General features: G+C 46.1%; 1 protein-coding gene across 3 annotated transcripts in view; it reads right to left on the bottom strand.

The window, feature by feature from the left end:
- MINDY4 (MINDY lysine 48 deubiquitinase 4) overlaps positions 1–16,431 on the bottom strand; it is a 103,840-nt gene that overhangs the window by 17,317 nt on the left and 70,092 nt on the right. For all 3 annotated transcript variants that reach the window (XM_083406310.1, XM_083406312.1, XM_083406311.1), the window contains exons 14-15: positions 11,540–11,603; positions 9,568–9,729 (exon numbers count right to left, since the gene is read on the bottom strand). In XM_083406310.1, coding sequence (XP_083262436.1) covers positions 9,568–9,729; positions 11,540–11,603 — 226 coding nt within the window. The remainder of the gene's footprint in view (positions 1–9,567; positions 9,730–11,539; positions 11,604–16,431) is intronic.

The raw sequence follows: 16,431 nt of genomic DNA, 5'->3' as shown, positions 1-16,431 counted from the left end.
AAGGAAGGCACTACAGCAAACAAGGCGCCCCAACAAATTGCCAAGGAGGTTACACTGGATAGTGCAGAGAAGGGAGGTAATAATGAGGAGGAGGGATGGATGAAATTCAAAGACTATTTAGTTAAATATGTTAAGATAGTTTAATTGGAAAAGCTTGCAAATTCCAGATAGGCTTAGGATTTAATTATGTGATTTCAGAGAACAATATGTTTAAAGTCAAAATGAAAACAAAGTAAGAGGTTAAGTGATTAAGTTAATTTTATGAGAAACTAGGTTTTGGAAAATTGTTACAATGATATACAATGAAATGCAGCCAGGGGAATTTGAGGAAGTCACTTAACAATGTTACTAAGATTGGATCAAGTACAGTTAAGGTGTATGTGTGTTTGTTTAAAATTTTGGAAAACCAATATTTTTTTTGAATAATAATAATAATAGCAATAATTTATTTCATTTATGAATCACATCATATGAAACATCTCAAAGCAATTTAGCATCAAAAACACACACATAACATGATTTCATATACGAGAAGAATTTCAAAACCGATACAGATTACAGGCTGGGTTAAAAAACAACACCACTTCTGTTTGAAAGGCCTGTTGAAAAAGGATAGGTTTTCATAGGTGCTGAAAAGACGCAATGCCTGCCTAAAGCAAGTTGCAAGTATTTGACATCAACACAGACCTTTTCCCTGCATCTGCAAAGCATTTCACACTGATTATCTCAGAATGGCTTTGGTACAAGAAACAGAAGCGACCTGGATTTTTTTGGAGACCTTTTTCTTTGATGGTTCTCTTTTCCTTTTCTTTTATCCCACCTCCCCTGCCCGTATGGGCCAGTCGTGTCCGACTCTAGGGTTGTGCGGTCATCTCACTTAAGAGGCCGGGGGCCAGCACTGTCCGCAGACACTTCCGGGTCACGTGGCCAGCGTGACGAAGCTGCTCTGGCGAACCAGGACCAGCGCAGCACACAGAAACGCCGTTTACCTTCCCGCTATAAAGCGGTACCTATTTATCTACTTGCACTTAGGGGTGCTTTCGAACTGCTAGGTGGGCAGGAGCTGGGACCGAACGACGGGAGCTCACCCCGCCGCGGGGATTTGAACCGCTGATCGGCAAGTCCTAGGCGCTGAGGTTTTACCCACAGCGCCCCCCGCGTTTCTTTTATCCCACCTCCCTAGGAGGTTGCAAAATGGCGTCCCGACCAACACCACAGGAGTTGTCCCTGTCCCTTGCAGGGACAGCACAAAACACAGTCAAACAAGGGCATGGAACCATTTCAAGTTTGATGTCCTTCTTCCCTCCTGACTGATCTTCTGAGGGCCACATACAGGTGTTGGATGGAGCCAAAGATCAAAGTGTGTGGTGCAGGACAGAAGGCCAGGCTCTCAGCTTCCACACTGGCTATGCAGCCTCTGCTGAAATGCCACTGGCGAAGACAAAGGTAAAGGGACCCCTGGCCATTAGGTCCAGTCATGGCCAACTCTGGGGTGGCGGCGCTCATCTCGCTTTATTGGCCGAGGGAGCCAGCGCACAGCTTCCGGGTCATGTGGCCAGCATGACTAAGTCGCTTCTGGCGAACCAGAGCAGCGCCCGGAAACGCCATTTACCTTCCCGCCAGAGTGGTACCTATTTATCTACTTGCACTTTGACATGCTTTCAAACTGCTAGGTTGGCAGGAGCTGGGACCGAGCAACGGAAGCTCACCCTGTCGCAGGGATTCGAAGTGCCGACCTTCTAGTCCTAGGCTCTGTGGTTTAACCCACAGCGCCACCCGCGAACCTGTTAAATTCCAAGGCAACCTGTTTCACGGCTGAACAGCTGTTAGGTCTCTCCCAATGTTCAGGTGAAATACGCTTCCTTGCCATTTCCATTCCACTAGCTCTAGCCCTCTGGGGCAACAGAGAACATGTCTTCTCCATATTCTACCTTGACAGATACTGGAATACACCTGCCACACCGACCGTTAACCTTCCCACTTCCCAGGCTGAACATATCTAGTTTTTTCAACTGGTCTTCACAGGAAATGGCTTCCAGAGCTTTCTCCACCATGGTTGCCCTCTTGTGGATGAAGCCCTAGCTTGTCAACGTCCATCCTAAAATGTGTTGCCCCAAATTGCACTCCAGATTTGGCCTGATTGGCGCAGATCAGGACGGAACTATATTATCGAGTTCCCTTAGGTGGGCTCAGCAAAGCAGGGTCCTGAGTCAACTAAGCTAAACACTTTGTTTCTTATTTATATTTTCAAAATACAAAAGTGATTATTACAAATTCCACAGTGTCATGAACTATTAAGACAATGCAGTCATATAATTTACACCCTAGTCGATTACAAATTGGGGAAAAGGGTAACAGTGCATTGTTCCTTTTTAAAATGCAGTCTGATTGGAAGTTACCATATTTTTCCATCTATAAGATGCCCCCATGTATAAGACGCCCCCTAATTTTTAACATTATTTTTAGGGGGGCGGGACCTAGTCTTATACACGGAAAAATACGGCAGTTGTTAATGCATAGCCAAATGCTGACCTTTTATCATACGACAAGGAAATCTATACACAATCATTTTTCTCCCATTCCCAACATAACAATAACTCTCTTCAAAAAAAGTCCATTCTACTTGAGCAAATGCCTTTTGTGTATCAATATCTAAGCGCTAGTCTTGATCTATCATTATCTCTTACACTGTGATTGTCACATTACTTTACCAGATAATCTTCTATACCAGGGTTTCCCAAACTTGCGATAATCGTGTACGACTTCTGGGAGTTTAGCCTTCGCCTTCTCAGGTGAAGATAATTTGGTTTTAAGAATAATATTTTTTCTATGATAAATAAAAATAAAAATTAGGCCACATACCCTTTGAAACCCTTTTATATACCTCAGCAGGGAGGAATACCACACTTGGGGAGGAAAACTGTTCTATACAAAGCAACCTTCCCCCTTAATAATATGTTTAGGTGAAAGACAACATGGCCACCCAACATTTTATAATCCAGAGTTATTGGTCTGAATAGTCCAATCTACAAGAGATCCCCTTCAAACTTTAATATAATGGTTCTCTCAGGAGCTGTATCTCCCACTAAGTAGTCATTCATACCCAATGTTACTTTTAATGACAAGATGCTTTTATATTATTGATAATATTCACAGGAAAAGCCAACTGGGCCTGAAGCCATATTTTAACTTACTGCCCAGACTTTTCTTATAGTTTCTTTTACATCTTTAACTCTGATAAGAGTTTCCAAGAAGCTAAATCGTCACCACCCAATCAATCAAAATGCATTTTCTTCTCTGCTGTTGAAACCACATTCTGATTGGATATATTTCACAAAATCTATCACCTGCCGACATCTCTCCCTTCTAACACTTCGTACTGGCCATGACAATTCCATACGACTTGCTCACCCCCAAAACAAAATTACATCTTTACTGCCCGTCATTCGAACATGTGGTAAACCAGTCTCCCAATAACAGTTTCCCATCAATTCAAACTCCCAAGCTCAATCCTTGCCGAGTTCATTAATTCAACAGCCTCGGCTCCGTTTACAGTCAATCAAAAGCTCCAGGTCAGTTTCTTGACATCAAATGTCCAACTCAGCTCTATAAATAATGTTTCCAGCACCACTCCTTGGCTTGAACAAGGGTTCCCAGCACAGTTTATTGAAAGATGTTCCCATCACAGTCCATTTATCAGATTCCCAACAAGGCTAAAATCAAGTACTTGCTCCCCATTCTCTTTGAAACGAAACACGAGGTGCATCTTGCCTACGGGACCAGTTGCTCTGTTTGTGTCCACCCCACCCACCCCAGTGGCTCCGCTTTGGGCAAGGACCACAGCTCACTTGTAGAACACAAAGTTTTCATGCGAAAGCTCCCAGGTTAAATTCCTGGCATCTCCAAGGCTGGGAAAGAGATGGCCAACACTCTTGAGGGACGGTACCAGCCAGTGTTGACAATATTGCAGTAGATGGACCTGTTTTTCTCCCCCTCTCATAATACCAGCACTCAAGAGCCATCCTATGAAGATTCAGAACAGACAAAAGTACACAACATACAGTATAAAGGACGGAACTCACTATCTCAAGATGTAATGATGGACTACAATTTGGTTGGCCTTAGAAGAGCACTGGATAAATTCATAAAGATGGATTCATAGAGTATAATGGCTACTTGCCATGACGACTAAGTTCTACTTCTGCTGCTGGAGGCACTGGGAACTGCGAATCTGCTGGGAATTGTGGATGGGGAGAAGCCTGTCAAGCTCAGGTCCTGTGTTCTGTGTCCTGTGTGTGGGCTTCCCAGGGGCATCTGGTTAAAGGTAAAGGTAAATGGATCCGCGACCATTAGGTCCAGTCTGGGGTTGCGGTGCTCATCTCGCTTTATTGGCTGAGGGAGCCGGCGTACAGCTTCTGGGTCATGTGGCCAGCATGACTAAGCCGCCTCTGGCGAACCAGAGCAGCGCATGGAAACGCCGTTTACCTTCCCGCTGGAGTGGTACCTATTTATCTACTTGCACTTTGACGTGCTTTCAAACTGCTAGGTTGGCAGGAGCAGGAACCGAGCAATGGGAGCTCACCCTGTCGTAGGGATTCGAACTGCCGACCTTCTGATCGGCAAGTCCTAGGCTCTGTGGTTTAACCCACAGCGCCACCCGCATCCCTTCATCTGGTTAGCCACTGTAAAAACAGGATGCTGGGCTAGTTGGGCCATTACCATACTAATTTAAAGAGCGTAATCTGTCAAGGGTGCTTTCCCGCCAAGGCAGAAAGCTGTCTCTTTCTTGTCAAAAATAACATAGTTGCTTCTACAGCTCTAGAGACCTACACACACCAATCTAACAGCTAGGCAGTTATTCCCAGGTATGTGCACTATGGAGCAGTTGCAGCAACAGAGGACCCCCCCCTCCATCAGTTTATGTACCTTTGCCCGATGGGGCTGCATGCACACAGAGACTACGCCTGCATGGGAGCTGCCTCTGCTCATCCCTCTTCAATCTGCTCCTGGTTCTGGGAGAGGGTGGTGCAGGAGAGAGTGGAGATGAACCCGGCCCTTCACCTGCCTGACCTGCCTCTTCCTCCAGCCCATCCTGTGCTGGACCCTCCAGCTCTGAAGCTTTCCCCTGCCTTCAACTCTTGCCTCCTGGCTGGTACAGGTCCCCACAAATCACTGGGCTCCTCTCCCGAGTCAGACTCCAGCACCGCTTCCCTGCTGCACACCCGCCAGTCTCCAATATCATCCATCATTGGCATGAAATGAAATTACTTGTAGGGCTACTCGACAGCTACTTAAAAAGCAGAGACATCACCTTGCCAACAAAGGTCCGTATAGTTAAAGCCATGGTTTTCCCAGTAGTGATGTATGGAAGTGAGAGCTGGACCATAAAGAAGGCTGATCGCCGAAAATGGATACTTTTGAATTATGGTGCTGGAGGAGACTCTTGAGAGTCCCATGGACTGCAAGAAGATCAAACCTATCCATTCTGAAGGAAATCAGCCCTGAGTGCTCACTGGAAGGACAGATCCTGAAGCTGAGGCTCCAATACTTTGGCCACCTCATGAGAAGAGAAGACTCCCTGGAAAAGACCCTGATGTTGGGAAAGATGGAGGGCACAAGGAGAAGGGGACGACAGAGGACAAGATGGTTGGACAGTGTTCTTGAAGCTACCAGCATGAGTTTGACCGAACTGCGGGAGGCAGTGGAAGACAGGAGTGCCTGGCGTGCTCTGGTCCATGGGGTCACGAAGAGTCAGACACGACTAAATGACTAAACAACAACAAAAACTTGTAGGGCATCACCAGCCCTGGAATTCTATTAATCCATAAGCACACACACACACACACTGGGGCAGAGGCCTGTTAGATCAGGCCCGTTCTCACAGGGGCCAAGTAGAGGCCAACGGAAAACCTGTAAGCTGGACACGAGCTTCTTCCAGGAGGGTGAAGGATTAGTCATTAATAAAACGCATTCCCATACGGACAGGCCACATCTGAAAATAAACACAAGGACCAGGCTGCTCTACGATCACTTGCAGATTTGAATAGGAATGGAGAACATGAAAGGCAATGAAGAGAGGAGAGAGGATGGAAAGAATCGAGAGGTTCAGAATAAATATAACAAGCTCAGATCTTGACAGGGAGGTCAATCAACTCTGTGAAGCAGCAGCAAAAAATAGCTAGGCTGCACTAACAGAAATAGAATGTCCCGATTAACGGAAGTCATAAAAAAGGTAAAGGACCCCTGACAGTTAAGTCCAGTCATGAAGGACTCTGGGGTTGCGGCACTCATCTTGCTTTACAGGCCGAGGGAGCTGGTGTTTGTCCGCTTCCGCAGACAGTTTTTCCGGGTCATGTGGCCAGCATGACTAAGCCGCTTCTGGTGAAACCAGAGCAGCGCACGGAAATGCCATTTACCTTCCTGCAGGAGCGGTACATATTTATCTACTTGCACTTTGACGTGCTTTTGAACTGCTAGGTTGGCAGGAGCTGGGACCGAACAACGGGAGCTCACCCCGTCGTGGGGATTCGAACTGCCGACCTTCCGATCGGTAAGCCCAAGGCTCAGTGGTTTACACCACAGCGCCACCCATGTCCCTAAGGGAAGTCATAGTACCGCTCTATTCTGCCTTGGTCAGACCACACCTGGAATACTGTGTCCAGTTCTGGGCACGGCAATTTAAGGATATTGACAGAGGAGGGCAACCAAGATGATAAAGGGTCTAGAAACCAAGCCTTACGAGGAACGTTTGAGGGAGTTCGGCATGATTAGCTTGGAAAAGAGGGGACTGAGGGGAGATATGAGAGCCATCTTCAATTATCTCAAGGGCTGTCCCATGGAAGATGGAGCAAGCTTGTTTTCTCCTGCTCTGGAGGCTAGGACCCGAACCAATGGATTCAAGTTACAAGACAGGAGATTCCAACAAAAACCTCAAGAAGAGCTTTCTGATAGTAAGAGCTGCTTGACAGTCATGCCAGGGATTAAACCTGCGACCTTCTGCAGGCAAGGCTGACTGATGCTCTATCACCAAGCTACAGCCTTCCCCCTGTTGACAAAAAGCCCAACCGTGCTTGGAAAGCCATAGGTTCCCAGCCCTGCATTTATCCTTGAACACGTGTCTCTCTCCCTACTGCTCTTCCATTCCTGTTTTCAGTTACTGCGAGTTAATTCAGTGCTGACTGAGCCCATTTGCTGACATTTCGGGCAGGAGAATTAAGTGTGTGTGTGTGATTGCAGGGGTTTGGGTTCAGCTTGGTTTCTGGTCATGCCAGCTTGCTTAAAGGAGTATTACGAGCCTCTCTCTTGTTTACACACCGGCGGTTGAGAGGAGACAGCACGCCTGCTCTCCCCCAGCCCGCTTTAGAACCGAGCCGTGGAAGAATTAAACCCACTAGAATTTCATTTGCCTTTTGCTGCTTCCCTTGTGCGCCTGGAGACTTAATCATTCCAACACACAGTGATGGAGCACATGTTCTCAATAATTATATATCATATATACCCAGCCTCTTTGCATCAGGAGTTTCACTTAAGGCAAAAAATGGGCATGCCCTTTTGCAGGGATTTCTGCAATTGATTAAGTCGCTCGCCAGGAGCCCAATTTCCCCCAGACGCCGTATGTTAATCAAACGCTAGAATCCCTTTAGAGTACAGGGCGAAATGTGGGATATTTACTTATTTATGGCATGTATTACTTAGGCTTCTCAGATGCCTCGTGAACAAGCTCTCTGGGCATCACGCACGTCAGTGAGAAATGTGACCAATTAGACTGCGCTCTAAGCAGGATAAAATCAAAAGTGACAATAAACCTCAAGAATCTAACGCAGGCTAAAACCAACCAATGTAAAATGCAACAGAAATCACAGGAGCTAAAGACAACCAAGCAAGCGCTAGAAGCAACAACCATACCAGAGAGGGAGACAGAGAAATCTAGGTCACCTTTGCACCAGTCGATGGAAGGTTTGGACTGGGTTGAAGTGTCGCTCAGCCCAATTCTGCTTGCCTCCCATCAGCACAGAACCGCCGCACAAAATGGTTGTTGACTGTACTCTGTTTCCAATTGGTATGTTTCCCATCACTTCATGATGGAATCCTGGAACTTCCCAGACCACAAACATTTTGGTTTTCGTTTTTTGGACCCATGTTTGCGTTTTCTAGGCAGCGACAACATGATAACATGGGGGAAGCTTTGGAGAACAACTAATACAGCGAAATGACCTGTGGATGGGCCAGTATGAATCTGCCATTGGTTCACCATTATGGCATCATGGACATTCCAGTCCAACGCAGGGCCTTTATGTTAGCCCGACTGAACGTTTCTCCCCCAGATTTTGTCAAGGAGCAGATAACCAAACATCCCCAGAAACAATAGATATTGCAGATGTACTTTGAATGCCCCAGACACAGTAGAACGTATCCTTTTCTACTGTCCATCGTACAACCACCTACACAAACACACGCTATCCCCTCTTTTTGGGTAGTCTAACATCACGGCACAATGAAAATACCAGATTCTATCTGTCTGACATTAACCCAGATGTAACTGCAAGGATAGGGACGAGGGTGGTGCTGTGGGTTAAACCACAGAGCCTAGGGCTTGCCGATCAGAAGGTCGGCGGTTCGAATCCCCGCGACGGGGTGAGCTCCCGTTGCTCAGTCCCTGCTCCTGCCAACCTAGCAGTTCAAAAGGACAAAGTGCAAGTAGATAAATAGGTACCACTCAGGTGGGAAGATAAACAGTGTTTTCATGCGCTGCTCTGGTTCACCAGAAGCGGCTTAGTCATGCTGGCCACAGGACCCGGAAGCTGTACGCTGGCTCCCTCGGCCAGTAAAGCGAGATGAGCGCCGCAACCCCAGAGTCGGCCACGATTGGACCTAATGGTCAGGGGTCCCTTTACCTTTACCTGCAAGGATGGCTGAGCTTTTATCAATAGTTTCTCAAGAGCGGTGAATGGCACTATTTAGTGGGAAGAAACTCCAATGAAAATACTTGTTATTACAAGGATTATTATTTATTATTATTATTATTTACATGGCTGTTTATTTGTATATATATTTCTAAAAAATATACGTGGATGTTTTTAGGATTGTCTTTATTTGTAATGCCTAACAAAGGTTCAGTGAAGTAAGCATCATGGACATGTTGTAGAATACATCTCTCTCCACCCACCCACAAAATCCCACCGAGCAGGGAGGGGGCTGCTTCCTTCAAGACTCTTTACAGAGTTGGTCAGGCTCTAGCCACCTCTGCAAACGTTTTTGAAGAAAGCTAGAAGGATAATGAGATGATTAGTAGAAGGCAGCTCCGTATGCTCCTATATTCCCATGGGGCTGATTACAGAAATTCACCATATCATCCTGGAATGCGGGAGCAGTAAGAACAACAGAGAAGTAAAGGAACACTGACACACCCCAAGTTTGCACAGATGTCAGGATGGAAAGCAGTGTACCCTGTGGCTCAAAGAGGGTTCTCCTCCTGAACTAGATAGAAGTAAATCAAAGACAGCCTTTCTGGACAGGGGAAAAGGCCAGTTTCATCAGTGTTGGAAGCCCTTGGAATTTGGTGCGTACCTGACAGATGTTGTAGTGCTCAAAGAGGGACAGGACGCCGATGTCGCTGCGGCCAGAGATGCCTTTCAGGAGGGTGATGTTGCCGTTCCCAGAGTCCAGCTCCATCACGTCGTTGAAAACGTTGGAGACGGCTTGGCCAGTCAGGAGCAGGTTGACAAGTTCCTGGTTACCGCAGAAGAAAAAGGGGCTCTTGGAACAGACACTGGTCTGGTAGGAAGAGCAGGTGCTCATGTTCTAGGAAGAATCAAGGGGGTCTCCTCTTCCTTCTGCAACAAGCTCCCTTGCAGAACCAGAAGAGGCATGAAAAGGGCAGGGGAGAGGTTGGTTGCACATGGGCACAGTCTCCAATTTCTTCAGGAAAGCCTTGGAGAGAAGGGTTTTGAAAATCCTGTTTTTGCTAATAAAGAACTAACTCCAACTTTGAACGCTATGATTTACTGCCAGCTGGTTATTTGGCAGTGGGTGCCATGGGCAGCCCTCCCTCCAGAGTTCCATCTCTCTGCCCTCTCCCAGATCAGCCCCTCCCCCTGCAGACAGAGAGAAACTTTTCCAAGGGATCTGGAGGAAAGTTGGGTCCAGCAGAATTAGACCTAGAACAGGGGTCGGCAAAGTTTTTGTGGCTTGGGCCGGTTCACGGTCCCGCAGACGCTGCGGTGGGCTGGAGTGTGTGTGCACACGCACGCATGCACAAACACTATTTCCGGTGCTCCTTCCGGCGCAGAGGAGGCGTGCGCAGCTTCGCATTGGCTGCAAGAGCTTCCTGCAGCCAATGGGAAGCTGGCCAGTGTTGCGGAAGGCAGTCCCCGCTCTGCTCCGTGCCAGTTTAGCGTGGTGCACGGGAGCCAACCGAGCAGGTGACGGGGGTCCCTGAGTGGGCAGCGGGGGTCCATGGGCTGGTTAAATGACCCCCCATGGACCGCTTGTGACCCATGGGCCTTAGGTTGCCGATCCCTGTTCTAGGATTAATTCTGCTGGACCCAACTTTCCTCCAGATCCCTTGGAAAAGTTTATCTCTGTCTGCATGGGCAGGGGCTGATCTGGGAGAGGGCAGAGAGGTGGAACTCTGGGGGGAGGGCTGCCCCAGTTCAAAGTTGGAGTTAGTTCTTTATTAGCAAAAACAGGATTTTCAGAGACTTGGCTGAGTGTCAGGCCTAATGAGCACAGCAGCTCATCCTCAGGGATCAGTTGCTGGGACTGAAAATCTCCACCTCCCCACAGCTGTCGAAGTCCCCTTCTCGCCAAGGCTTTCCCCAAGAAATCGGAGACTGTGCCCGTGGTCAACCAACCTCTCCTCTGCCCTTTTCATGCCTCTCCTGGTCCTGCAAAGGAACTTGTTGCAGAAGGAGGAGGAGACCCCCTTGCTTTTTCAGCAGCCTGACTCATCCCTGCCTCTTGGCCTCCTCTCCTCTCCTGCTTCAGCTTCTGCCTCGGATTCTGGACTGCTCTCTGCCACAGGTTCTCCCTGCTCACTAAGCCCTGTTACCTCTTCAGCTCCTCCTCCTCCTCCTCCTAGTCTTCTCCCTCTGACCCCTCATCGTCGTCCCACCACCAACCCCCCAGGCTCTGAGCTTTTTCCCTTTGGGGTTCCTCCCACCAGCTGGTTCCTCCCACCATTCCTTTGCGTCCAACCAAACCATGACAACCGCTCACAAAATTCACCCCCCGGCATACAGTGGTACCTCTGGATAAGAACGGGATCCGTTCTGGAGCCCCGTTCGCATCCTGAAGTAAACATAACACGTGAGTGCGCTCCTGTGCGTGCGTGGGTCGCATTTCACAGCTTCCACGCATGCGCGTAAGGTCATTTTGAGAGTCTGCGCATGCGAGAGTCGCGAAACCCGGAAGTAACGTGCTCTGTTACTTCCGGGACGCCGCGGAGCGCAACCCCAAAATATTCATCCCAAAGCTACTTCAACCTGAGGTATGACTGTATATATTTCGGCCCTGTCTCTGAGGCCTTTGCCATATTTACCTGCGTACAGTACCCGTGTGCGCCAATCAGCCGGTTTGTGATCACGTCAAAATCTCCACGTACTCTAGGGTGGGGGGATAAAAATGAAGGCAGCGAAGTTAGATCGACTGAAGTTTTCCCCAAACCTTCAAGGGCACATCAAAAACACATCAAAAAAATGGGTCTAGTCCAGGGGTCAGCAAGGTTTACCTTGCTTGGGTCGGTTCACTCCAGCAGAGATCTCACCGTGGGCCGGATCGCGCTCATGCGTGAGTGTACATAGCCACGATTTCCTGCGTCTACGCAGATGAGATTTCTGGCATCTGAGCATGCACAGACGTGACTTTCGGCACCGCGGAAGTGAGTCCCCATGCCGGTTTAGCACAGCGTGTGGGGACTCGCCGAGAGGGTGGCTCGATTTGGGGGCAGCTCATGGGCCGGTTAAAGAGCCCTGTGGGATGCTTGTGGCCTATGGGCCTTACCGTATTTTTCACCCCATAAGCTGCACCTGACCATAAGATGCACCTAGTTTTTAGAGGGGGAATGCAAGGGGGGGAAAAATCTTTAAAGGCAGCGCTGAGCAGAGCCTGTATGCATCCCAGGCTCTGCTCAGGGCTCCCTTTCAAGAGCCACGTGGAGGGTGTTTGCGGCTTTTGGGGGCTTTTCCCCGAGGAGGGAGAAGGGACTGATGGGCTGCCCTTCTCCCTCCTTGGGGAAAACCCCCCAAGAGCCGCACACACGCTCCACGCGGCTCGTGAAAGGGAGCACTGAGCAGAGCCTCCCGCCTGCATTTGCCCCATAAATCACACACATTTCCCCTTACTTCTTAGGAGGGAAAAAGTGTGTCTTATGGAGCGAAAAATACAGTAGGTTGCCTACCTGGCTAGTCCAATATTTTGGAGACTGGGCCAGGTTCTGTGACATTCTATGAGATGGCTCTCAAATTCTGCCATGGGTGTGCAAAGTCCTATTATAAATGTGCACCGTTCAACCCAAGTGCATTTTGCATTGCTTCTGCACACTTTAAACCAGCCTTAGCCAATGTCTTGCCCTCCAGATGTGTGGATTTCAACTCCCTTCAGCCCCAACCAGCACAGAATCCAAAACATCTGCAGAATACTAGGCTGGTGAAGATTGCCTTAAACCCTTTTTATATATATATGCAATTATTAAGTCAAGACTCTGGAGGAATCTGGGTGATTTAAGAAGGGCTGAACCTGAAAATCCTCCCCCAAAGTCAAATGCTAGAATCCATAGGCCTCCCCTATCTCTCTAAATTAAAGATTTATTCAAAGAATAAGGCCACAATATCTTTTCAGATGTTGATGTGAGAATAAGGTTTAAATGGATTAAGATAAATAAGTGAGTAAGCAGTGAAAAATGGAAAGAACTTGCTGATCTAATTAATAATTGGAATACGAAAAGGGAGGTGGGAGGAGGTCGAGGAAATAAGTTACTGAAAGATGGAACTTAAAAAATGGAAGTGTTTTCTTTTTAAACGTTTTTATTTTTTGTTTCCTTTTTTGTTGGTGGGGTGGAGGGGTGGTGTTTTTATGTATTTTTAAAATTTTTATTTTTGTTTTTTCCTCTTATTCTACTGTATTTTGTCTTTTTCAATTTTTTTTTCCTGTATTTGTGACCTGGAATAAATATTTTATATATATATATATATATATATATATATATATATATATATATATATCTTTTCATTGTCAACATGAGTATCCATAGAAAGTATTGAGGGAGTTACTATGAGTACAGTGGTACCTCGGGTTAAGTACTTATTTCGTTCTGGAGGTCCGTTCTTAACCTGAAACTGTTCTTAACCTGAAGCACCACTTTAGCTAATGGGGCCTCCTACTGCAGCCTCGCCGCTGGAGCACAATTTCTGTTCTTATCCTGAAACAAAGTTCTTAACCCAAGGTACTATATCTGGGTTAGCGGAGTCTGTAACCTGAAGCGTATGTAACCTGAAGCGTCTGTAACCCGAGGTACCACTGTACTAAAAAGAGACTTTATCATGAGAAGGGCATTCAAAGAGCATGTTTAAATTTTTAAAAGACGAAAGCTTATAAAATAAAACAATATTATTATTATTTTAGTTACATTAATGACCGGAACTGTTTTCAAGAGCTGAACTGACAAAGCAGAACATGAAATAATGAGCAGTCAAAGAGAAAATATCACTGCACACTTTCATGGGGCTTCAGAAAGAACCACCTTTGGCTACTGGCCACGGTTTTTCGCTGAGGGAACAATCGGACGCTGGAAACCCCAAACCTTTGCTAGAAACAACTGACCGGTGCAACCTGCGTCAATTAGGGGCCGTGGGATGTGGAGTCCGGACAATAGGAGGAAGTTTCTAATTCCATCTTTGGGTGCAAACGGTCTGGGAATCTTGAGTTGTACCTAAGACGCCCGCAGAGGAGTGACATCTGCGCTTCGCATCATTTCTGAGAGTGAGGAAGCCATCAAGGACGTGGGATGGAGACGGGCGGCTAAGCCTGGGTTCTACTGAAATCCCCTGGGTAGTCTCCATTAGGTACACGTAACTTGGTGAGGAGACAACCAGGGAACCTATCAAGACAGGCCAAGCGTGAACAACACAGGAGTTGGGTCCATTGCTTCAGGCTCCCGCTGCCCTGAGCCGGGCAAAATACAGTGGTACCTCAGGTTACAGATGCTTCAGGTTACAGATGCTTCAGGTTACAGACTCTGCTAACCCCGAAATAGTACCTCGGGTTAAGAACTTTGCTTCAGTGAAATTATATGGTTTTAGTAGCATTGAATTAAGCAAAAACTGATTGTTAATGGGCTAAAGTGGAAAATCTAAAGTTGGACTGTGTTAAGATAAATTATAGAACAAAAAATTGAGAAAGAGGGGAAGGATTTGCTGAATTAGCTAATTTGAACTAGAATACAAAAAAGGGAGGTGTGAGGAAGTCGAGGAAACAAGTAAATGAAAGATGAAGATATGGAAATTGGATGTGTTTTTAAATGTTTTTGCTTTTTCTTGTTGTTTTGATGTATTGTTTTTTCTTTCTATTTTCAATGTATTGTTTGTTAATTTTTTATTGTTTCTCTCATATTTTCTTTCTGTAACTATAAAACTTCTAATAAATATTATTATATAAAAAAAAGAACTTTGCTTCAGGATGAGAACAGAAATCGTGCGGCGGCAGCAGGAGGCCCCATTAGCTAAAGTGGTACCTCAGGTTAAGAACAGTTTCAGGTTAAGAACGGACCTCCAGAACGAATTAAATACTTAACCCAAGGTACCACTGCAATTAATCTGAGCAGATGGAGGTGAAAGAGGAAGAGCCTCACACTTCCATCTTCCTCCTTTGGTTCGGCGCACTTTTCACAAGGCAAAATAATAACCCCCCCCCCAACCCCTCGCAAGCAAGTGCAGTGGCCAGTGCTGGATTTCATAGAATCATAGAGTTGGAATCATAGAGTTGGAAGAGACCACAAGGGCCATCGAGTCCAACCCCCTGCCAAGCAGGAAACACCATCAGACCACTCCTGACATATGGTTGTCAAGCCTCTGCTTAAAGACCTCCAAAGAAGGAGACTCCACCACACTCCTTGGCAGCAAATTCCACTGTCAAACAGCTCTTACTGTCAGGAAGTTCTTCCTAATGTTTAGGTGGAATCTTCTTTCTTGTAGTTTGGATCCATTGCTCCGTGTCCGCTTCTCTGGAGCAGCAGAAAACAGCCTTTCTCCCTCCTCTATGTATGTTACACAAGCTATAGCTTAGGGCCCCACTCTCTTGGGGCCCCCCAAAAAAAATTAAAAGAGAAAAAAAACTGGATGTACATTTCCAAAATATAAGATAAAAAAGAAATAAAATAAAACCTACATACAGCAACAGTGTTTTGTTTTGTGTTGTGTAGGCCCCTATGATACAAGTAATGGGTCCCGCCCATTAGTGGACTACTATGGTGCTATTGATATTATATTAAAAATGCCTTGTATTAACTACAGTTGCATTGTACAGGTTATAATACTTAATTTCATATTAATAAAGCTATTTATAATTATTAGTAGTTTGCATCATATATTTACACCGATTATTATTTCATGTTATAGCAAGTTTTTAGAGACTAGATTATGAGTCTTTGTAAGCTGTGTTTCTAAAGGAACTTTTGTTACTGCCAAATGCCAATGTGTTTGCTTTATTAAGTTTCTTATGAATAAAAAAAAAATCATTTTACCGTAAGTTAGAGCTTAATAATTATTTCACTATTAATATACTTCTTAATTGTATTTTACTAGTACTATACTTCTTCCTTATTGTATTTCAGTTCTTTGATAAAATACATATTTTCTTATGTGCAAATGGCTTTAGATACCTATTAGGTCCATAAATTACCCTAGAGCATATATTCAACACAAAAAACAGTGACAATTTGTTGTTGACAAAGGACAGCAGGACATATAAAGAGCCCCATTACCTCCAGTAGCTTAGGGCTGCATCAAACCTAAATCTGGCCCTGGGGGTGGGATCAAGAATCATTGTGGTCACCCAGGGAAGGCCTTGAGAATGCCGCTGTCCCTGGGCTGCCTGAAAAACATTATTCCCTCGTCTGAATCTGCCCGGGCTTTGAGATCTTCGAAGGAGGCCCTTATCACAGGCACTCTTGATGGGGATGTGGAACAGGGCCTTGTTGGTGGCTGCTCCAACTCTGAAAATCACAGAGAAGCTAGAGAAGCTCCTTCTTTGTTGTCCTTCTTGCTGACAGGCGAAGAAGACCTTGTACCAACGGGCTTTTGAGAATGGACTGTTTTGGCGCTCTGCTGTTTTCAATTATCCTTATTGTCACTGGTGGGTTGTTTTTTTAGTGGATCTTTTTAAATATTATTTTAATTCAAATAGTGTTTCTTCACACCTTAATGACTGTCTCTGCTA

Source organism: Podarcis tiliguerta (assembly GCF_965153285.1).
Source record: "Podarcis tiliguerta genome assembly, chromosome: 12".
Lineage (NCBI taxonomy): Eukaryota > Metazoa > Chordata > Lepidosauria > Squamata > Lacertidae > Podarcis > Podarcis tiliguerta.
This window is presented reverse-complemented; position numbering and strand designations above follow the sequence as displayed.